A 23,930-nucleotide genomic window follows, 5' to 3' on the forward strand; every position below is an offset into this window, starting at 1 on the left:
ATCCTCATAGACTCAGGTAGAAGCCTCCCATATTCCTGAAGCAAGACATGACTGACTGAATTGCTAAAATACACACAAAAGAAAAAAAAAAGTAAGTTTTTGAGCACCTTGGACGCCTTCCAGAGGTTTTGCCTATGTGCCAAAAGGCAAATTTTGGCTCACGCTTGAATATATATTAGAAAGCAGCCTGAAACCCTCTCCTGCTTTGTCATCAAGTTGCAGAGGAGAAAACTCAGAAGGAAGCAATTGATCCCAAGGAATAAGCTAAATCCAGCCCTTGGGGGTTAAAAGAAGTCTCTCTCAAAGGGAAGAGGCTTAATGAATTGAGGAAGCCTCTCACCTCTAATCTCATTTCATTAGATGACTTTATTAAGCACATAAGTGCTTATTTGTGTAATTGAATTCATCTAAGTCATTCCTCCTCTCTTCAGAAACTGCACTGCTCCAAATCCAAAGCACCTTCTATGATACTCATAAGCAAGTGCAGCCTGTGCTGCTCTGTAACAGCAGCAGACCTGAAGTGGTGAGCAGGCATCGTGGTGGGAGGCGGGAGGGGAGCAGTCCTGCTTGCTGCTATCAGCAAATACAGTCTTCCTCATGCAGCAGCTCCTGTGGATGGTGGGTAATTCAGTGCTGCGAAACAAAAACAAAAAGGTGTATAGTGTTTGCCTATAGTTTTGGTGCGCTCAGCAGCATCACTAATCTTGCTTTGAAAGAGCCACTGTAACTTATAAAATGGCTTGCAGCTCAGGCTATATTAGATGGTCCACAATACTGTAATTTTTTTTTCTTGTTTTGGCTTTGTAGAATTGCGAAGACCTGACTAGCAGATCCAGGTTGCGAAGACCTGGAAGTTGAACTAACCTCAGCTCTTGGTACCAAGCTAGTTGCAGCGGGGACTCTGGCATGCAGACATCAGAGTGAAAGAGAGATTATTCCAACAGCTAGTACTGTACAGGACAGGCTTCCCATACGGTTGAGGTGTTATTGCATGTTGTTCTTAACCAGCATTGAACTTGAAAGAGAAGCAATTCAGTTTCACTCTCTGAGGCAGAGAACTGGTCATAGGTGGTAGGGTTTTTGTTTGGCTAACTGCAAATGAGCCACTTCAATGAGAACACTAGAAGTGAATGCTAGTATTAGATAACAGCTTACCCATACCTCAGTAAAACATAAAAAATTGTAATTTTCATTTTTAGTACCTGCTGAGTATCGTAGGAGTATAATTCAGTATCACAGGAGCCAGTGGAGCCAAAGAGCAAAAGAAATAGTAGCGAATTGATAGTCTAATTCTCAAGTGTGTCCCTGTAAGGCAGGATTTGTGGACATAAATGCAGGTCTTGTTTTCATAAACTTGCACACCTGTATATGTTTTTGTGGCTAAATGGAGAAATACAACTCGTGGGACTTTCAGAATAGCATATGCCAATATAATAAATGCAGAACTTGTCAGAGATGCAAAGCGCTCTGCCTACCTGGGATGGGATCCATCTTGGAAGAGCCAAGTCTAGAACCTCCAAGCCTATGCAGGACTTCTCTCAGAGATGGTGACGTTAAAAGGCTGGATTCAATAAACAACAAAGCTGTCTGAAGAGTAAAATTCTAAACCCAACTTTCCTTTCTCTCCTACTCAGACGTGTCTAGTCTTGGAAGCAACTAAGCTAGCAGGCATCTTTCTGTTTGACCGTAGGCACCTAGTTTTTATGACCTCCAACCACAGCAGCCTAAGCAACAAGGTTCCCTTGAAATAAGACCTATGGCTTTGTTCTAGTGTGACTTTTTTTGGAAGCATACTAATTCCATCATAAATATCCCAAAAAGTTTAAGTTTTTAAAAGGGGGTTGGTTGTTTTGTTTTGTTTTTTTTTTTTTGGTATAGAATATTGTAAGTTCATTTATGTGCGTAAAACTTTCTCTGGAGACAGGCCCAAACCCCCTGGACATGACAGAATCTCAGTAATAGCAGAGCTTTGGGGTCAGGGCTTGCACATCACCAGTTGCTTGCATCTGTAAGCGCAGTCATGCAGCCATAAATTCAGCATAAACTAACAGTGTTGCAGGATTGAAGGAAAAAAATAATTACATCCGTTCATGCAACGAAAAGACTGCAGTACCTACAAAAGGGCAAGCTTGAGAGTCTTAATTCTTATTAAGACTTAAGAGCTTAAGTCTTATTAGGACTTTTGCTTTATATTACTTCCCGAATGTTAAATGATTAACCTTTAGTAGTCTCATGAGGTAGCTCTGGTGGTATACGTAACATTACATTCATAGCTTTTAAGTCTCCGTGGGCTTACACGTGAACCTTCTGCTCAGGCACAACATTTCTTTTTGTAAGTATTAGTAGCAAGAATTTTAACATGTCTCTTTTTCTGGTGCAAACACTTCCTCGCAGAGAGAAAACTTTCAGAATAAGGATAGGTATGCATGTGTCGGGGGGTGGTGGTGTTTGGTTTTGGCAGTGGCTATGGTGGTTAGCACACATTTGGATCAAACACACTAGCAAAATGCTGAGAGCAATAGACAGGGGCTTTGTGTTTCAGCTGCTCCCAAAGCAATCCTGGACCACAGCAGTCTTGGAAGGGAAGCAATACTCCTTCCAGCTGCAGAAATGGCAAGTGCTCTGGCTTTTCATGTCGTGCAGTGTTTGTTTTGTTTTTATTTCTGTTTTGTTACTTGAGAGACTCTTGGAAACGGCCTGTATTTGAGCCAGCTGCAGTCCCTGGAGGCGGCTGAACGCTCTCCTCTAGCCAGCAGAGCAGTGCCCTCTGGTGCACAAGCACAGCAGTGGCCTGGTCCTCAGCTGAACCGAAAGATATTAATAGAGGAGAAAAATTAAAAGTTCACATCTGACACGCCAACTCATTCCCACGAACTGTTTGCCACGTTGTACAGTTCTGATGGGAACGTTGCCTGAGGGGAACCGAAGAGTCAGCTGTCTGGATCCAACCCAACGACAGATTTTTTGTTTGTTTTCTCTTCATGTCATTTCCAGAGTTAAGCTTCTGGTTAACAATTAATGTAGGCACAGTCCACCCATGTTTCTTAGGGCTAAATCCACAAAGGATTAACTTCCAGCTACGGTGCACTGTTGCCATGTGGACCTGCCCGCTCTGTTAGATAGCTAAGCATACCCATTAATCACACAGCAAATTTAAGTAGACCAACAAATGCAACATGCTAAGCAAGAAGTCATTCAAGTGAGCTAGAAGGAAGTGCCAAGAGTCGTGTCCTAAGGCTCCTTTGCCCTAGTACCTGGACATTGGCATCTTATTACAGACTGCAGAGATTACCTGACTGCTCAGGAGTCACAGCCACCCTCTCCAGAATGCGGCACCTCACCAGCCCAGCGAAAGCGGAGCCACCTTTGAAAACTAGGTTTGAAATCCCCTCTTGCAGGCAAAAGCTGTAACTACAACTCCAGAGCATTATACTCGTATACTCCTTCTCTGGTTCCCCCAGTTTTTACTTACTTCATTACAAAGCAGAAAAGGTCCCAAGGGGAGACCTGGGAGACCTCTCAGACACATCTGCCCAAGCCCAGCAGCTGGACATTCATGGAATATAAAAGAGAAAGTTTCAACAGTGATGATCCCCATCCCATGCAGTCACATTCTGTGGGCTGCTTCTAGTCCTGGATTATCAGGGCTTTTAATCTTTTTTTTTGTTTTTTAACGACCTTCTCCTGCTGTAGATGTGTTGAGAGCACTTACAAGGTGAGGAACTACAGGCTTGGTAAGCTGGGGGGAGAGGGCCTGGGATACGAGCAAAGAAATTAAATAGCTGGACACTGCTACCAAACCAGTAAATAGAAGGTCTGTTAGCTAAATTAAAAACAACAAAAAAAAAGAGAGACCAAGGAAATTTATTTACTTTTTATCTATGAACCGTATGACATATAATTATAGACAAGTTTTGATACACAGGAAAACCCTTTTGTCAACCATTTTTTTTGCTAAATGAAACAGCACAATAATCTTTACACATTCATATTTTGTTTTTTCTTTTTTTTTTCTTTACAATAAACAGCTTTCTTGGGTTGAAGCAAACTGCAGGACGTATTGAGTACTGGTATATTACAGCTACTTACATCATTTAAGAACAGCAAATGGAGAAAAATAAGTTATTTAAATATTGATTTCATATACAGAAAGTGCAACTTTGTTAGTTGTTACATAACTTGCTTGACAGTTTTTATTCCCCAGAGGGTGTCAATTAAAGACAAAAGTATCTTGGACCAAAAGTATTATTTATTCTAAAAATAATACAGTACAACTGCACAGCTGTGACTTGGTGAATCGACCACTATTGCTGCTCTTAGAGATGATGACCTGTTTGAATAATGCAATGTTTAATGCTTCTGATCGTGCTCCCAGTTTGCGTTCAAAGCCAGGCTCATAAAAGAGTACAGGCAACTACGGGCGTCATTGCCACCCGGGCAGTAACAGAGGGTTATCGAGAGAAGCTTACGGTTACGATGGCATTTGGTAATATTTTGGGCTTGCTGCTTCTATTGTTAAGTAGCTGTTTGAGTTACAACGGTACAATGGATAGATACTTAACATCATTAGCCTGAGCAGAGCAGATTAGGATTCCAGCAGCAGGTTTCTTCCGTGCTTCCCAAGAGTCAACGAGCAAACTTTTGCTTAGAGCACTACACAGTTGCGAGGGCATGTAAGAGGTTATGGCTCTCATACGCCTCACCTGCTCGGGGAACACCACAGGTCACTGAAATCACGGCAGGGAAGCTCAAACACTGAGAAGCTTAAGGCTTTTTTAGATTAAAACATAAGCTAAAACTGTAATTCAAGTAAGACCACAGAGCACAGTCTTAAAAACAAAGCAACTATTAAAACTCACAAATCTCAGACTGCTCACTCTAGTCCTGATGTGATTTGGTTTCCCTGGGCTACATAATCATTTAAAAATCATGGATTTACAAAGGGTGTTTGGCACACAGGTTCAGCTTATTTCTGTAATTCTCTTTCTGTTACTAAGAGAGGGGAAAGTAATAATATGGGAGAGCTTTGTTACATGACTTGCCTTCCCTGCAGCATGAGGAAAATTGGTTCCTTTTTTATTGCATATAGTTGGCTTGGACTCTTCCCTTGCTCCAACGAAGCTGTCGTCTACTTACTTCTAACTCAGTTCTGGCCCCTGCCAGCAATCCCAGGAAGTCTCAATACTCTTTCCATCTCCTGTTTACTGATAGTCGCCATGTAGGCCTCAAAGAGGAACAACAGACAAATCAACATTATTAAAAAGACATTTAGGGTTTTTTTTTTTTTTCCATTTTTTTCTTTTTTTTTTTTAGATTTTCACCAGCTGTGAAAAAAAAACCAAAACCTATGCTGTATGTTTCCTGATGCTGTCATATTAGAACATACTGATTATCCACACACCAAGGAGAACATTACAGAGAAAGATCTGGAGGAGCTTTGCCTGAGAACAATTTCAAGTTACATCAGTGAATTAGTTGCCTTCACGTGATGGCGTGCAGTAGACAGTGGTGAAATCTGAAACAGAAAATAAACCTAACACCTATCAGTTCTACCAGGAGCCAAATTAATTTTCATCTGTAGTGAAATGTATAGCTCATCTGACTTAAAACATGACCATGAAAGGACCACGTGTAGTAAGGAATCGTGGAGTAACCGCAATTTTTCATTTATCATTCTGAAAGCATTTTATCAGGAAAAGTGTTATTAGCTCAGTATGAGGCTGGGATAACTGAGGCACCAAATAGTGAAGTGCCTTGTCCAGTTTTTTACAGTAAGTCGATGTCAGAAGTGATACTGGAAACAGCCACATGTCCTGGACTGCGCCCAGGTTTCTATATACTCTCCGTTTACCTACCAGAGTAAGCTTGCTCTGTCTTCCACGGAGCGTTTGTGCTACAAGAAGCTGAAGGACATACCATATATAGACCCCGAAGAAAAAGCTAGTTATGTGCTATTCATGATAATCTGTATTTGGTATATAAAATGTGTACCCATATAGAAAAATAAAATCTGTCATTAGCCTCATATGCGAATGGAGCATCTTACATGGATTTAGGCAGAAAAATATCATTGCATCATGGAAAAATCGTTCACCACATACGCCAGAACAATGCTCTCTTCCAGTGAGAGGTAATATTAACACACAGTCATGAGGGATATCAACTGTTGTAAAATCACAGTGTAATTCATAAGACTATATAGGATTTTTTTCCGCCCACACAATGGAGTTACTGGATTGGATGATTTCTATGGGACACAATTTGCTTTTTCAATGCATTTTATCTCCCACAAATGAATTTTCATTTGCAGAAACCCACTGTTTGGAATCGATATGGTCAGGATACCAAGTCAAAGCTGCAGCATAATGATTGACAATATAACACAGTACACAGAAAATTATTAAAATGAAAAGCAGTTACATATATACAAGGCAGTATATCTTGGAACAGTTTAGTAACAACAGTAAATGCAGACTGTAGTGAACAAGAAGTTAGCCTGACAACCGAAACCTAGCATAACCCTGCATTTGTAAAAGCATCTCTACAACACAGAAGGTGTTATGATGAGGCATTTTGTAGAAGCTACTTCAGCTGGAAATCACCCTAAGTGCAGCTTAAGGGTGACTGATTGAAACAAAGCTTGGGAAACATGAATACAGGTAAGTGAACACTAGGTAACTGCTTAAAAGCTTATTTTAAGGCAAATAAAAAGCTGATTGCTAGAAAGCAGTTATAAAAATGACCTCAGCTCTGTACAAATAGAAGGAAGTTTTCTGACTCTCCATGGGTTAGTTGCATTGGAGTGACAGAGATGGACCGTACTGAAAACGAATTCCAGTCCGCTGACTTTGGGCTAGCGAAAGGCTTTGTGGCGTATTGGGACCTATACCAAGCAACAGCGAAGATGGCTGGGGGGGTTGTGTTTAGCTCTAGACTGCTAAAATAAACAAAAGGCATTTGCCAAACAGCTTCTACTGGAATTTGCACCTTGGCTTGTACCTGGTCTTTAGTACTGACTCCAGGTACCTGGAACCTAGAAGTACAGAAGACCCCCAACCTAAGGAGCTCTTCATAGAAACAGGGTCTATTAGTAGTATTACTTTCACAAACTTGAGGAAAATGTGCAAGGGTCCCTTAATTCTGTGAAGCTGTCTGATTCTCAGGCCAACCCTGTGCACCTGATGAAATAAGAATACTTTACAGGGGAGTGAGCGGGGAGGGAAGTACCACATCTATGTCACCTGGTGGTTGCTTCTCTTCTCCTTCAGTTGCCAAAGACAGCAATAGCAATATTTCATATCCTTTGAAGAAGATATCTGCCTGTCCTTGGGAGCCACTTCCTTGATCCCTTTTAGCTATGTGAAGTAATTAGAGCGATACTGGTGCAGGAAGAAGCAGTGGATTCTTAACCAGGCAATGCCACACTTCGGAGCATGTTAAATTGCCTCTGGATCAAGAGGTTTGAAGAGTCTTGCCGCTGTCAGGAGCTTGCTTATGTGCCTTTCCTCTGTGATGCCAGCATCTTGAAGGCAAGTTTGTGACAGAGAAGGCACTTTGCTCAGTGTGTTGAATCCTGCTTCTGTGAGCAGGCTGGAATACATAGGGAGACCAATGGAAATCAGCCAGTCAGATACAGAGGTGATAAGTCCTGGGGATACAGGTTTTCGGCAAATTTCAGTGAGCCCTCCACTTGGAATCTGGACAGTTAAAAAACAAACAAAACAAAATAAGAACCCTTAGTGTTAAGCATAACTGCTCATTTTACAGCAAGTCTTTTATTTTGTCTTCCAAACTGGGAAAGTTTCATAGCAGATGTTTCAACTTCATGTCACATTCGTCAGTATGAGCACACTGTGGGTTGAAAAGCTAAGATTACTCAGCACAGGAGCAACAGCAACAATTTTGGCAATGCAGATGCAGTGGGCAGTATCCAGCTGCTTGGGCAACTGTCATGAGCCATGCTGAAATAGTTTGAGATCAGTTAAAAAAATACCCGATGACAAGACTTTCCAGGGCTACCCATTTAATTTCTCAGTAAGGCAAGAGAATACCAATTTTGCCTATTACCTCCTCAGACAGACCAAGTTCTGTTCCAAAAAGCCATGAAAGCTTTTGACGGTTTTCCCCTCCTGCTTTTGCTAAGGAGGAGTGGACAATAGTATAGTTTAAGAAATGAAAAAGGAGTGTTTCAATACAGAAGTGTTTAATACGTGCCACCCTTTGTGAGCAAGTCTTTGTTACCACCACTTGCAGTCTGCTTAGACTTTCAAGACTATTATTCTGTCAAGAGAGAGGGCTATCTGCTCTATCTCCTCTCCTTTCAGCTACTGTCTTCCTTGGGGGCAGGGGGAGGGACCTCCTGCCCCTGTAGTACCCCTACCCACGTGGTACCTGCTGAATGAACACAGGGAGCGCTCTTGTACCAGGACTTCGCAGTTATCTCCCTTTACTAGTAGTCAGCCCTTTTGAAAAGTCTGCTCATAAGTAAGAAAATTGGGTTTATGGAAATACCCACCGCCATGCGATGCTGCTTCCTCAGATGCTTTACCCGGATTTGGTCCATGTTTGTGGCAACATCCTTTTCAGGCTGGTCTAAATCTTCAGAGTACCTCTGTACCAAAGCCTCAGGAATGCCACAGCGACCATGCTGAATGTTCCCAGCCGGACACAAAGGAGAGAGGATAGATGAAAGTGTATCAATACAGGCCAATCAATGCGAACACAAAGAAGTGCAGGATGGGAGCAAGGAGGAGCTTTCCTCAAGATTCCATGAAAACTGAAAAAGCATTCCCTAAAAGAAGGACCAGACCTTAGGACTCCATCCTTCCCAGAAAGATGTCCTAATCACTATGGTATCAATTCAGATTTTCTTGGAAGCATAACACCTAACAATTACTTCCTTTTTTAGCTCTACTTCCCACACTAGCAGAGAAAGAGACATTTCCAGGCCCAGAGCCAACAAGGTACTAGCAGCTTGAAAAGATGAGGGTTCAGAATAAGTATGGGATTTCTCAGTCACCCTACAACACAAGAGTTACTTTAGGCGTAAGAACTGATAGTAAAGATGAATATAGTTATAGGATATCCTATAACTATCCCAATGATTTATGGTTTATCTAGGCTGGTTACTCACAAAAATACACAGATAAAATAAATGAAAGAGTACCTCTTGGAATGCTAGTAGAATAAAATCATTGAAGCAATGTCATCCACTCACCTTGTCAGAGTATGGTTCTTCAGTAAGATCAATGTCTTCAGACTGCAATTTGTTTTCAATTACCATCTCTAGATCCATTCCCCTGCTACAAGAGACTTTCCTTGCTGAAGCAGGACCTAGCTTTATCACATGCTGCTGCACACTAGCAGTCTCTGGGAGCTCTGACAGCCAGGGTGGCAGTGGGCTAGGAGGGGTACTGGACTCCTGTTCAGATGATGTCCTATGGACAGGTACTCCATGACAATCAATGGGAGTGGATGAGCTTGTCTTTTTTGCTGGCAAACACGGTGCTTCCAGACTTGAGTGGTTCGCACTTGTGGTCATGGGAGGATGATATAATCCATTAGAAAGGCGTTCTCGGCATTTTTTGGCAGGGACAGGTGGTGGCTGAGAAGGATTTTTTGGTTGCATTCTTGCCTCATTTGTGCCTTTTTGCTCAGCATCTAGACCCCCCTTGAGGACTGGAGCATAATCAGCCCGTGCAAAGTCATGAAAACCTTTACTTTGTATTTCCAGAGGTGTCCTTGTTGCAAGATGCATCGCTAAGGCAGGTTGAGCTTCACAGTTTTTCAGGGGGAATGGTGCAGGCTTCCCACCTGCACTCTCCATTACAGAGCAGTCCAATTCCTTAGCTCTTCCCTTCTGAGAACTAGCAGCTCCTTTACTCTGCTTAGCCATCAAGTCATCTACCATAGAGCTGCCTCCATGAGACTGAGGCAGCAGGGAAGAGCCAGTTGCCATTTTTGCTATATCCAGTGAATCCTGAGGAAAAGAACCTACTTCCTTGGTAGTGGTGTCCTGTAGGTTAGTATCGGATTCCCCCTGGAGATCATCCAGCGAGTGAGATCTTGGCCATATATCTACACCTTGGGGGCCACCCAGAGTTTCATAGCTCCGACAGACGGCAACTGGTAAACTTCTACGGTTCTTCTTCAGACCTGTAACAGCTGGAGGTTTGACAGAGCTCTTCAGAGCACGATGCGCACAACTCAACCGGCTTTCTTTTTCCCCTTGCTGTAGAGTTTCTATTGACTTAGTCAGTGGAAGCGTAGGATAATTTGCTAGCTGGTTTCTGCTGAAGTCCTTAAAGCTATGATCACTTGCTGATTTTGAGGGCAGAAGACAGGTCCTTCGAGTTTTACCTGGAAGCAAATAAATCAAAATCCACCATTAAAAACAACAACAACAAAATCTGCAATGTAAATAATGGATCACTTCTAAATGCCTTTGAAACAAAATGATTTAGTATCTTTTTGTTAAATCTAAATGTACAAGAACTCAGTGCCATTTTAAGCATATGAATTTGTGAGCTTCAGCTTTATTAATGAAGAAATGGTAAATTTGACCACATAATGAAAATACATTTAAAATCATCAACATCCTTCATACTCCCGAATTTGCAGAGATTTGAGGTTTAGCTCATGTAAACCTTTTTTAGTGCAGAAATATCCTACAGTTAGAACGGATACCCTACACCCATTATATGAACTGGTGTGACCCCACACAGAAATAACCCAAAAGACCTACTATTTTTTTCTACTTTTCTAATTTGTTTATGATATTGATAATTATGTTCACCTTCTAATGAAGTTTATTAGATGGCTCAGGAAAGCTATTTCTTTTTTTTTTTTTAAAAAAAAGATCCTGCTTATTAATTTTAATTACGAAGTGTGCCAGTAGTGTTGTTTCATCTTTTAAATGAGCAGCGAACTACTTGCAATGGCAAACCAGAGAGCAAAAAAGTGTTGGAAGACTGGTTTTGTACCAGTCCCTTTGTAAAGTTACTTCTAGGGACAGCAGAGTTTTATGGAAGAAGGTCTTATACTATTAGATGGAGAAGTGTTTCAAAAGGGAGTTTCAAGTGTGACTAATCTTAGTGTTATTCTCATGTCATAGTGTTTTATTGAAGTGGAAGGTCTTAGAGATGTGGTGTTTTATTATAAACATTTAAGATGAGATGACATGAATCAATATGAACCACATGTTCTTTGTAAGCTTTATGTTGTATTTTTATGAGATATGCACCACTGATTTTAAGCAGTGAAGACCATCAAATCTGCTTGACAGAAAAATTTTGATCAAAGGGACTGAGCCCATTAGAGTACTCATTAGCATGAAATATAAGGTCATTTCTCAAATGCTCTGTAGATTTTTTTCTTATTTTCCTTTTAACAAGAGAGAAGAAAATTTGTCTCAAAGCAGACGACCTTTCAGAATGACAGCACATCCTGAACAATTATTGTTTTCAGGGTGACAGGGACACTTTCCCCCATGTGCAGTAAGCTTGCTTTCTATCTATCTATCTATCTATCCTTCTATCTATCTATCTATCTATCTATCCATCCATCCATCCATCCATCCATCCTATTTTAAAGCTTGAAATTTCTTTTTCCAATGAAGAAAACAAACAAAAACCTCCAGAACAACCGATTTGGCTAAATGGTGTCAAAAGTCTGTAAAAATCAGCAATCAATAGCTGCCAATTCAAAGACCGGTTACTTTTAGAGATCTGAGAAGTTTGGCTAACTTCATTGGAACTAAATTAATCTGTCTACTTTTAAGTAATAGATGCTTTCTTCTTGTACAGCTTGCCTTCAAAGCTTTATCCTGAAAGAAGCTCAATGCTTGGCCTTTCAATAATATATACTGCTTGCTTTGAATATGAATGAAAGAACCTGTTTAACCTAAAAGAGAAATAGCTTGATTTCTCTCTTTCTGTTGCCTCTTCCTCTGCTCAAGGACTTTAAAAAAAAAGTATCCAGAAAACTAGCAAAGAAAATGGAAGTTACATTTAAAGAGAAATAAGGAAAACATTCCCCTCAAAAAAAGCTGGTTGCATTTACTGGTATGGCAGCAAGGCTATTCTATCTAAAATAAAGGTGTTTCTACAAGGATGAATGCAAGAATATAGGAACTCCTTTCTCAGAAGCTGTACGTTTCACAGTTCAACTCAAGCTAAATACTACCATTTCCCCAAAATGCCAATAAAGACACATCACACATTAAGCTGGCTCCCTTTCTACCAGCTTGAGTTCAGGTAGCTCAGAGAAGTAGCAGAAAGACTTCTCTGCCTGTACCTTTCCACGGAGCTAGGCCACCGCCTTCTGAAAATAACTTACAACCACATTAAAAACACACGTGTAAGAAATGTAATGTTCACTGTTTTAGTGCCTTCAGGCACTAATGCCAATACACAATGAGTGTGGAAAGGAGCGTTCTCTTTTCATTATTCGTATTTGCTAATACATGCCTGACTTGTGCAGTAACTCACCACATTGTCTGGGGCTTGCTGTCATAGCTCACATAACAAAACCCATGTACCTTCTTTTCAATCTGAAATATTGATCAGGGGTTATATTGGTTTTAGGAAACCACACTCAGGAACCTCAACACTGAAAGAAAAGTTGTGAGAAATGCTACTACTGTGCAATATAAGCTCTTACTGAGACCATAAGGGTATCTAGTAAACAACATTTCATTTCTTCAGAAATGGGATATGCCTGTGTAAAGCCAGTAGCCTGGGAATTGAAAAAAAGAAGAAACAGGGAATAGGAACAGTAAGAAGAAAAAAACAAGAAAATCAAGGAAAGAAAAATTTGGGGAATGTAAAATAAAATCTTTAGTTCATTCCAGCCATGTTTTGCATAAAAATACAAATGTGGAGAAAATGGGAGGAAGTTAAAAACATTTTGTCTATAAAACAGATAACTGAACATGCAACCTTTAAGCTCTCTGCTTCAAAATGGTTTTAAAAAGTGCTGGGCTCAATGCTACTGTTTTGTACAAAGGATGGGCGTTCAGAATGTAATTTCCCTTACATAGATTTATGTCAAGAGCAATATCAGGAGGGCAGCTGTGATTTCTCTTTTTCTAGCTATTCCTTCCCTCCTCCTGACTGCCAGGTGTAACTTCATTGTGCTTCTCAGACATTAAGAAAGGAATGCAATACTTCTTGAAAACAGACCTTTAGATATGTTTTTAAGTTGTTTTCATAAAGTGGAGAGCTATATAAAAAGGGTGCACAAATGTAACATCTCCTCCCTGTCTCAGAAAGAAAATGAAAGAAACCTACAAGGATTAAAGGGTACAGCTAGTAAGGTTTGAAACACATTTTTAATATTAGCATTTCTTATAATAACACATTCTTATAATTCCCTGGTACAGTCAAGCAGTCTAATGTCTTTCGTAGTGCTGTCAACCACAGTAGCACCTCTGATTTAAGTGTGTGCCGAAGAACACAGGTGTCTGGGTGAAAACTAAGGTAACAAAGGTGGCCCTTACACAAAACGAATGGAAACTTTATATTGTTTCCAGGTTCAGTTCAAGCTACAAGCATACTTCTTTTGTTTGATGTTATGATGCAGTTTTTGTTAGACAAAGCACCGTCCAGCTCTCATGATACTTCTTGTTATTAGAATACAGAGAAGGAACTTTTCAATTCCCTGTCATCACCTGCCTCAGAAGAAAGGCGATTACCTTGGGGAAGTATTTCCAGAGGTACCAGAGCTACAGCAACAAATTCTCATTGTTCCTCTTAGTGCTTTTTTCTGTACGGAAGATCATCCTCAGAAATTTAAGTACTCAAAACCAGTCACAGAATGCATTCAGTGGCCTGTCCAGAGCCCAGATTTTATTACCTTCATTTTGGCATTGCCTTCTGTGGCTATACTTTGCGTGTATTTCAAACAGCTCTGTTGACACAACAAAGATGATGGCAGGGCAGACAATCCTAGCTTCACTGGATTTTTTTACTGATTAGAAACTAGTAGAAATGCACACGACATTAGACAATGTGGCCACCTGTTCTGTTGCTTCCTCTTCTGACTAATTAGCACTGAACGCTTTAGTGCTTAGGATGCCTTCTTGGCACTACGGAAATCTGGGCTTCAGTTTCTGAACAAATCAGAAAACACCCTTATCCCACCTGATAAAGCCATGGTTGGTTTGCTTCTTCAGCTCTGTGCATTGCATGTGCAATTCTGATCTCTTCACATCCCCTCTCTCCTTTAAAAAGCTATACAGCACAACAAGAAAAGGTTCAAAGACGCCAGGCATGATCAGGAACATGAATGACCTATAAGGAATAATTTACAGGCCTTCTCAGACTGGGAAAGAGATGACTTGGGATGGAGTATGACAGAGGTCTATACACAGACACTGTTAGGTATGGAGGTTGTAAGGAAGACAAAGGATGTTCATAAAGAGAAACAGTTTCAGGAAAATGGATGAATGCCAGGAAGCAGTACCCAGTTTTTGAAGTCCTTAAAGTCCTTAAAAGATTCATTCCCCAGGAGTACCCTGGGAAGCATCAAATACACTTGCTCTGTTCCTATACTGTTCTCTGGCTATCTGCTTCCGGCCAGTCCTGTGAGAACTAGATTTCTGATACGGTTTCCAAATGTGTCTCAGACAGATGGCGCTTGCATGCAAAACAAGGCCAGTAACTGCACAGGAGTTCTAAAGGAGAGCTTGCGCTCTCTGCTTGGTTTCAAACTGAGGACTGAACTATACAGATTAATGGTCTGGTCACGGGTGGTTGCTTTCTGCTTTTACGTTCTTCCTGTCTAACACAGAATTGGTCACAAACTCTATGTTCCTTGCGCTCTGTAAATTGGAATAAAATCACAGTGCTGCTGTAAGTACATTGTGGATACCTATGAGAATACCCAGATATTTCTGTAGTGGGATCCTGAGAAGTACCTATAAAGGATACATCTGTACCACTGCCACAGTACATAGCAAACCATTTTCTAGCCAAAATGTAAGAGCAGCTCTGAAATCTTGAACTGATGCCAAAAGGTCCAATATCAGCCAAAAACCAGACGTTACACGAGTCATCAGAATAATATGCACAACCATATTTCCCAAGAAAATCTGAAGACTAGTTTCTTCTCCGAATGTATTTCCCCTTTATGAAGTGCAGTTTATTACTGCTGATCTGCACATTATGGTTTTTATACTAGACCAATTATTATCCTTATTTTAACAGAAGAGAATCCAACATACATGGAAAACAATACGCAGAGAAATAACTGTGGCCCATGACCTTCGCAAAGAAGGTGGAGCACATCTCAGATTAACCAGCTGTGACAAAATCTCCGAATGAATCCCATACTAAATGTTCTTTTCTTACAGTTTTCAAAACAAGCACTAAATGCATTTGTGAGCAGAAGTGATGCAGAAATGCAGCAAGCCATACATGAAAAGCAATATAAAAATCATCAGTAGTATTTCACATTCTGCAAAACTCAGCTAGAAATATTAGTTTAAGTGTAATAGTAAGTATCTAAGCAGACAGGCAATGACAATTGCTTTCTAAAGATTTTATTATATTGTTAAAATAAGGAAAATGTGCAGGCAGCAATTTAACTTCAGTGCTACTGCTATCATTATGATGTCACTTAGAGATAAAAAGGAAAGAAAATTGTCACATATGCCATTTATTTAGCCCTGATTATACTGCAGTATGACTACTGTATGGGGATTCATATTTAAGAAAAAAATTCTCTCTGCTTTCAGGAATTTAGTGTATTGCCAATTCCAGGCATTCAGCTTCAAAGTAAATTACAATTTTCTTAAATAAATGTTTTTTTCTGAGTGGCAGACTGACACAAAATGCACATACTACGAGAAAGATCTTTAGCTCATCTTTTAAATTAGAAAAATGGCCACTGCAAGGGGTGTACAGTATCTCTATTTATCCTGTTCTTGGTTTCCTGTTTATGCTGGATGTTAGCGATGAAACCAGGCAGGCTGAGGCCAAGCCATGGCTCAAATGCCTGGAGTGATAATGCCAAACTCAAACCAATTTCATCTATTTTAATACTTCATCCCTAATGACAAGTTTACATCATCCCCAAGTAAAGCACGCTCAGTCAGCACAATAATCTGATTTCTTCAGAACAGGGAGAATAATCTCTATTATGATCTTGCTTGGTAATTTTTCAGTGCCTCACCTTTCACTGGTGCAAGATAAGGTAATGGGAATTGATATAATAAGCATTCTTTTCACAATTTATTTCCTTGCCAACTTCTTAATTTAACTTGCTGGTGTTCATACACTAGAAAGTCCTAAATCTCTGCACCTGGCTTCTGATCAGAGGAGAATGCAACACGCAACCTAAGCAAACACAAAAATATGGCCTAAAAGACAAAACATTTTTTCTAAACAGTGTTTGTATAGGTTTAGAATAAATCCTTCTAATCTCAGTGGAGTTCAGTGGCTTCTCCATTGCCAGTGGTCCCTTAGACATGGGCTATTTGAGTGTAAGTAGAGTAAGCCTCATGAGGCAGGGCTGCATGAGAATATGACAGGGAGTGGAGAAGGCAGGGGATGGCAGTGAGAGTGCCTCTTGCCTTAGATCACAAAAGAAAGATGATTTGTGAAACATGATCTGTTTCCTACCAATGTAAATAAATAAATTAGAAACAGTAGCAATGGAAGTCAATGGCTCAAGCCAAGAGGGGAAAAAGGCAGTCAGAGCAAAGGAGAAAGTCAAGTATGAAGTAGCTTTTGTTAGCTAGGAACAGAAGCAGAAAATATATGAAGTTATCTACTGAAAAAAGGCCACAGGGATTATAAGGCTCATTGCTGTCACCATTACCATTCTCCAGGTTTTCACTGCTTTCGTAGCAGCCAGAATCCCGAGGAGAGCATCCGGATAGGCCTTGGCCTTCAATGAGAAGTTTCTCCTGAGATCCTGACTGGTCGCTGTTACCTAGAGGATGCGAGAATACAGTGAAAAACAGGCAAACAGAAAATCTGGCTGAACTTCTCAACCTTCCATTTTCAAAACCATTATATCTTGTGCGCCCAAAGAAGGGCAATGAAACTGGTAAAGGGTCTAGAGCACAAGTCTTATGAGGAGTGGCTGAAGGAACTGGGGTTGTTTAGTCTGGAGAAGAGGAGGCTGAGGGGACACCTTATTGCCCTCTACAACTACCTGAAAGGAGGTTGTAGTGAGGTGGGTGTTGGTTTCTTCTCCCAGGTAACAAGCAATGGGACAAGAAGAAATGGCCTCAAGTTGCACCAGGGAAGGTTTAAATTGGATATTAGGATAAATTTCTTCTCCAAAAGGGTTGCCAAGCACTGGAACAGGCTGCCCAGGGAAATGGTTGAGTCACCATCCCTGGAGGTATTTAAAAGACATGTAGATGTGGTGCTTAGGGACATGGTTTAGTGGTGGACTTGCCAGTGCTAGGTTAACAGCTGGACTTGATCTTAATGTTCTTTTCCAACCTAAATAATTCTATGAGTCTGTGATCTTCCCTGTTGTACTGATTGTATCAGACCACTGTTTTAGAAAAGAGCAAGCATTAGGAACAGCCACCACAAATGTTGGAAACATTCATCCCATTTAGTAAAGGATTAAGCAACAGCCTCAGCACAAGCGTGAGGGAGCAGTGTGGTACATAATGAAAGCAGAATGGACCATGTGTGTCCCTCAGCTCACACTCAACCCCCCCCAAGAATGGGGGCCTTGGGTTGCCTTGGAACAAAGTCCTGCAACTTACAACCATGGAAATTTTTTTTAAATGATGGTGTCAAAGTTCTTTCTAAGACTTAAAAAAAACCCAACACCCAAAACAAAAGCAAAAGACACCAAAAAGAACCAAATCAAGTAAAAAAAGAATAAAATCCTAACCCTGACCTACTTTCCAGAAGGGACCAAGAGGAAGGATCAGAAGTCGGTCTGGCAAAATTAGATAATGTCCCCTAACGAAGGGAGAAGGGACAAGGGAGAGACTAGTGGTAAAAATTCCCTCCTTTCTTGGTCTGCACAAAGAGCCTACACTCAGGTGTGGTCCATCCAGGCTGCACAGGCTGGATTCTAGGAATTCATCCAGAATGTTTGGTCAGAAATCATATTTTGTAACGAAACTAAATCTGGATCTGAAAATATAGAAACCCAATTTCACGATGCAAGGACACAGTTTATGCTGTGTTTTTTTTTCCCTGCAATAAAATGTCAGAAATGGCTATTCCAATTCCTATTCTCAGCATATGAAGGGTAATTATGGGGTGGAACTAAGTGCTGTTGCCCCTCCCAGGTTCCAGCTGTCTGGTCGCCACTTCTCTTTGTCCTCATCACCCTGACTTGGAACTGGAGTTTATACTTTCCAACCACCACATCACATAGTTCTTCAAGTTTTCAAACCAAAATTGAAGGGGCCCTAAAAAAATTATTACTTCAGGGAAGTGAGCATTCTAAATAGGTCTGCAAATAATGAAGAGAAACTCATATTAGGTGATGAAAAGCTACTCTGATATAAGTGAAAAGAATCTAATTCTGCATCTGCAGTTTTACTGGGGGGTAGAGGAGAGCAGAGAAAGTGTGGATGACTCTTTGGGAAATGAAATGAACAAGAAAGCTACATGTCAATGAAAGCTCAAGCCTCACAGCACCGTCTAGAGATACTAACCATACATCTCTCTGTAACAGAACTAAGCATTGCCCACTTAATAAGCAGCTGTTTAAATTGCTGCTATGGCAGTTTAAGCTAAAACATAGGATTTGGCACAGACCAGCTGAGAAAACCTCACAATCCATTCCACTGATTATGCTCAGTGTGATACTAAACTTCTACTGAGACTTAGGGACAAAAGGGAAATTCAGTACTGTCTTAGATTGCTGCAACTGAGTATTGCTGCCTCTAAATTCCTGTCTCAAGCTATACTTGCTTTTCAAATGATTCTACTCTACCATGACTCTACCATGTCCACTGCATGGATGGTACAGCTCTGCTTCCTCCTGTGTTGCAAAGACACAGCCTAATTTGATTGCCATGGCTTACTCTGCTTTCCCTCTTCTTCACAACCACTTGCCTGAGACCATCTGTACAATGGGCAGAATTGCATTGCTGCACCTTAGATAGCTGGGTCACTGTCTTTCACTCTTTGCACTTGACTGATGTATTTTCTCCCTTTGAAAATCGCTTGTTGTCATGTGCACAACCTGAAGCTACCAGTACTATCCTGCGATTCACAGTCCAAGAATCATATGCATGCACAGGTAAAATAAGAGAAAGTTTAATCCACGTGACGCTTCTCCACAGCCCTATGGGCTTTGATCTCTTTTTTACCCTTGGTAACCTCAATTCTTTCCCTCTAATCTAGAAGTTTCTTCTTTGCTATTCTCCACGCCTCAGCTTCTTATTTTGAGTAGGTTATCTCAGGATTTATTCCTGAATATCAGTATTCTAAAGGGTGTGTGTTGTACACTCGATATCACGTGAATAAGTTGGGTAGCTGGGCTTACCTGACAAAAGAATTCTGGCAGAACAAATGCAAATCTTAAGTACTCCTCAAAAATCTACATATTGTTACACAGGTTTACCCTGGAAACAACTAGGTTAGGAAGAAAGAAAGACCAAAATCCTGGAACCACTTTTCTGCTTTAAGGGGTTCACAAGGCTCTTGGCAGAGATCTAGTATAACTGAAAACCTCAAACATCCCACGTACTATCATACTCCTGTAGAAGTTCCACTGCTGTGAGGAGAACAGCTCTGTGCTCAGGATCTCTGATGTTTAGTTCATCCAAATCTTCTTCTTCTAAAAGCTTAAAGGTATCCAGATCTTCATAACCATTGAACAGAAAAGTGGGCATGTGCTCCTGCATAAAAGGGGGGGGGGGGGGAGGGGAAAGGAAGAGCTGTAAGTCAACATATTTATTCAACTTTTCTTTTTGTTGTTGTCAATAAAGATACTAGAAGAGATTTTCACAACCAGAAAAAAACCAGTAGTTTAGCAAATGCAAACCACTACAAAACAGCAAAATTATAGGATTACAGCTTGTATAAACATTGCTCAGAGTTCAGGGAGGTAGATGTGCCAGAACTAGAATCCTGCATATATTTTGTATCTGGAATGCACTGTATTAAATGGCTTGGGTAGCACAGTATCTGGACACACAATATGGCACAGCTCTGTATGAAGGGAGAAGCACAAAGGGTGAACGACAGCCACAACAGTTTATCCCTAGCTCTTCTGAACAGAAATATGGAAAAAAACTTCCTCTTTAAAGACAGGGTAACTATTGTTATTTTACACTTTTGCTTGCTTTTGAAGTGTGTTAGCTAGTAGCCATACTACACAACAATTTATGGTCTCCAAGGACACACAACTTGCAGCCTTCAGCACTTTCATCAAGCCTGACAGGCAGTTCTGCCTGGCCTCAGCTATTTTTACTCTGCCGCTAAGACCTAATTCTGCTACGTGATCCTTAGGATTATGAATCTGGTGTGCAGCTTTCAAACTAACAACTCCAAAGGTATGGCCCCCTTCCCACAACCAAAACTGAAGGGTAAAAGACAGAGAAGATTTGGACCTTTAAGTTGATGCGATCCAAGAGATCCTCAACTGACTTGGGCTGGGGCGGTCTGCTTTTCCGGCGTCTCCTTGTGGGCCGCTTCGGCTTCTCTTCCTCTTCATTTAACACGTCCACATAGATGAATTTGAAAGTCCCAACTTTGTTGTTCAACAGGCCCATCCAAGTGCCCATGGGGGGTTTGCTGATTATATCAATGATGTCACCTTTCTGCAGGCCAAAGCAGCAAGAAAGCCATTTAGGCATGCTTTCTGACAGATATTCCAGCAAACACACCCACTTTCTCTTAGATTTTCATGTACACAGAATGGACAACACTCTTTAGTTTTCAAAAGGTTAACTGCAGGCTCTTGCAAAAAAGTTTGATTATACTTGTTGCAAGAAAGGGAAATTGAGAGACATCCCTAAGATCACAGAGCAAGTCAACAAAAGAACCTGGAATGGACCCCAACTGTCCCAATTCACAAACCTACTTGCACCCCAGTAGTGCATCACTGCCGCTTTGTACGAACATCTCTAAGCTGGGCAACTATCTGAAATTGGTGCAATTAAGAACATGCTCGGTGTATATGGGCACAATCTCACATCAGATCTCCTGAGGAATGTAGGTGTATGCAGAAGGAACCATGCAACACCGTTGCTTTTCCTAATGTGCTCCCAACGATAACAAAGAAATGGATGCACAACTGGTTTTGTATCCTTAAAGGCATTATCTTATGTACATCTGCTTTAATAGGAATTAGCTGCCCTTGGAATTTTAAGTCATGAATGTAAGGAGTCAGTTAGTTTGAACTGAATACAGCACAACTGAAAATAATAAAAGCTGATATCCAGAAAAATGAAAGGGGTGTGACAGCTCACAGTCAGCAAAGTAATTAAATATTAGTTCAAAATGAGTAATATTAACTGAAAAGCCTTTAAAAGACACTATGTGTAGGTGTATCCACATTTCTTCCAAGGATTTTGAAAATTTTTCCATTGATGGATTAATTCATTCTGGCAGACAAAGTATTTTTCCAATCTTTCAAGCAAAATCCTTGCAAAATGGAAATGAATTTGTGGCACATTTTTGTTTTTCCAGAAACGAAAGACGTAAGTGTCTTGTCCAGGAGGTGGAAAAATTTTGCTATAATTCAAGTAAATCTTAAATGTATCAGAATAAGGCAGGTTAAAGGGCTTCAAAAAACAAATGTAAACTCTTAAAAGACTAAGAACTGTATAGTTCTTGCAAAGAGCGCTTAACTAAGAATTTTGGCAAAATAAATGCTTGACCCCTTAAAAAAACATACAGCTGGTACCTTGAGCTTCAGAGAGTCTGTATCATAAGGACTTGGAGTAAAATCAGTGTGAACCCTGGCTCTTCCACAAAAAGGTCCTCTGTAAGGAGGCTCTTCATCATCACCATCTTCTGATTTGACACTCTCCCTGTTGCTGGTTGAGGAATCTGTTGTGCTCACCGTCTGGCCACCTGTGTGAGAGACATAGCATCAGTCCCCAAAAAAGAATATGTTTGTGAAGAAGGCTCAGAAACTAACAGAGGCAAAAAAATAAAATGGGTCGTCTTTCTACAGAATATGGTAATCAAAGTTAAAAGCTATTTCTTATACACACACACGATGGTAGAGTTAATCTACTTTGCACTCCTGTCTTCCCAGATTCAGCTCCTCAATATTTAACTGAGAAGGTGTTTAACTAGTGCCTTATCTACGGTACATCACAGGCGATGTAATCTTTCTGGGAAGTTTTGACCCCAAAAAAGCATACTGGTGTGAGGAAAATAAGCTCTGAATCCTACACGTGGGTTCCAGAATCCCCCTCATTTCCAGAAATCTGGTTTTATGACAACATTTTATATTGACATTACAAAAAAAAAAAGCTGATGATTTTCAGAACACACTTTCAGTTACTTAAAAATGGACCTTTCTCTTCAGTTTTTTCCCCAGTATGATCTTGGTTTCTATTTGCCAGTTATCCACAGTGAATCAAGTTCACACCATCTGTGTCCCACTTAAGCTCTGTTTTGTGTAGAGACAATCTTAACCAGAGAGGTTTTGAATACTCCTCTAACTAGTCAGTGAGAACACCTCAAGGTCTCTCTGGAGGTGGGGGTGGGAAGCTCATCAGGAATGCCCAGGTTAAATCCAGCGTAAAGATAAGCCTGTTTACTACTGGTCAAGGATTGTAATTCTCACTCGAATCATTTATACTTAACAGCAGGACCCAGCCAGAAAGCAGGATTTCACTTTTTCAGGGCTCTGTATCAACACAAAGCAAAAAAGATTGTCTCTGCACCAAAGTGCTTACGGTTCTTTTTAAACCCTTAAAGACTAACCCATCAGCCTTTTTACTTTCTAACCACGGCTTCTGCTTTGACTTTCTCTGATTCTGCTTACTGTGGAGATGTCTGCTGCCTGAAGCCACAGAAATGGAGCAAGGCAATTACAACCAAACTTACTCATTGAGCTCTGACCACTTAAGGAACTCCTCAGGCTCTCTACTGAGCCACCGGCTTTCAGCTTGGGTTTGTCCAGGGAGTCAGTGTCTGGCGGTGGTGACTGCGGAGAACCTGGCATGACCCCAGGGCTGGCCTCCTGAAAGGGATGAACCATTTCAGTTTGGTAAATGAACACAGGCACTGACAGGAGCTGCTTGCTCATCCCCAAGGAAAAAGATGCTGTTTTCCTGCTCTTTACCAGACAGGATGAAACCTTTTATGTTTATCTACTTATTTTGTGGTGCTCAGCTGTGGCAGAAACCCCTCTTTATTAGGGATGATAGCAGGGACAGGAGCAAACAGTCCAGTCTGAAAAAGCTAGCATTGTAAGTAGAAAGAAACCTTACAAGGAACTCCCAATTCAAAGGTTTTAATGACACATGATATTTTTGCCAGCAGTACTTGTAAAACAGCTGACGCCAAATTCAGCTTTCTGAATCAGGATTTTGTACAAAGATGAATACAAACAAATCAGGCAATGCAAGTGAGACACAGAGCAATGTACATTTATTTTTCTGCAGTTAATTGTTGATATCTTTGCTTACTTACCTTGAAGGAAAAAATAATTAACCAGAAAATGCAGCCTGTGCATAGTATAAATACTTATAAACATAAATGCATATATATAAAAAGATTTTGCTACATATGCAATAGGTGAGGCAATTCCTCTTTTCATCCAGTCAAGCATTACGGAAAATCAAAAAGGGTCTTTCCTAAATTGAAATTCTGTCAGCCTCTCTGAACCACATTTAAAGCAAAGCAGCAGATACTTGTGGCCAGAATAGCTTCTGCTTGTTTCTTTGAATGCAGAAAGGGATACTGGCACATAGTTTGAGTCATAATGCCAGAAAGGTACAAATATTCTAAAACGACTGTGCCAATAAGTTTGAA

The 23,930-nt window shown here is 40.6% G+C and overlaps 1 protein-coding gene across 9 annotated transcripts in view; it reads right to left on the minus strand.

The window, feature by feature from the left end:
• Positions 1 to 3,848: 3,848 nt before the first annotated feature.
• The window catches only part of LOC142054850 (SAM and SH3 domain-containing protein 1-like), a 565,973-nt gene continuing 545,891 nt past the window's right edge, over positions 3,849 to 23,930 (minus strand). For all 9 annotated transcript variants that reach the window (XM_075087979.1, XM_075087978.1, XM_075087980.1 and 6 more), the window contains 8 exons: positions 23,001 to 23,136; positions 21,844 to 22,013; positions 20,546 to 20,755; positions 19,681 to 19,831; positions 16,822 to 16,935; positions 9,218 to 10,359; positions 8,516 to 8,647; positions 3,849 to 7,697 (listed from right to left, as the gene is read on the minus strand). In XM_075087979.1, coding sequence (XP_074944080.1) covers positions 7,437 to 7,697; positions 8,516 to 8,647; positions 9,218 to 10,359; positions 16,822 to 16,935; positions 19,681 to 19,831; positions 20,546 to 20,755; positions 21,844 to 22,013; positions 23,001 to 23,136 — 2,316 coding nt within the window. In that variant the 3' untranslated portion in view covers positions 3,849 to 7,436. The remainder of the gene's footprint in view (positions 7,698 to 8,515; positions 8,648 to 9,217; positions 10,360 to 16,821; positions 16,936 to 19,680; positions 19,832 to 20,545; positions 20,756 to 21,843; positions 22,014 to 23,000; positions 23,137 to 23,930) is intronic.

This window comes from Phalacrocorax aristotelis, chromosome 3 (assembly GCF_949628215.1).
Source record: "Phalacrocorax aristotelis chromosome 3, bGulAri2.1, whole genome shotgun sequence".
Lineage (NCBI taxonomy): Eukaryota > Metazoa > Chordata > Aves > Suliformes > Phalacrocoracidae > Phalacrocorax > Phalacrocorax aristotelis.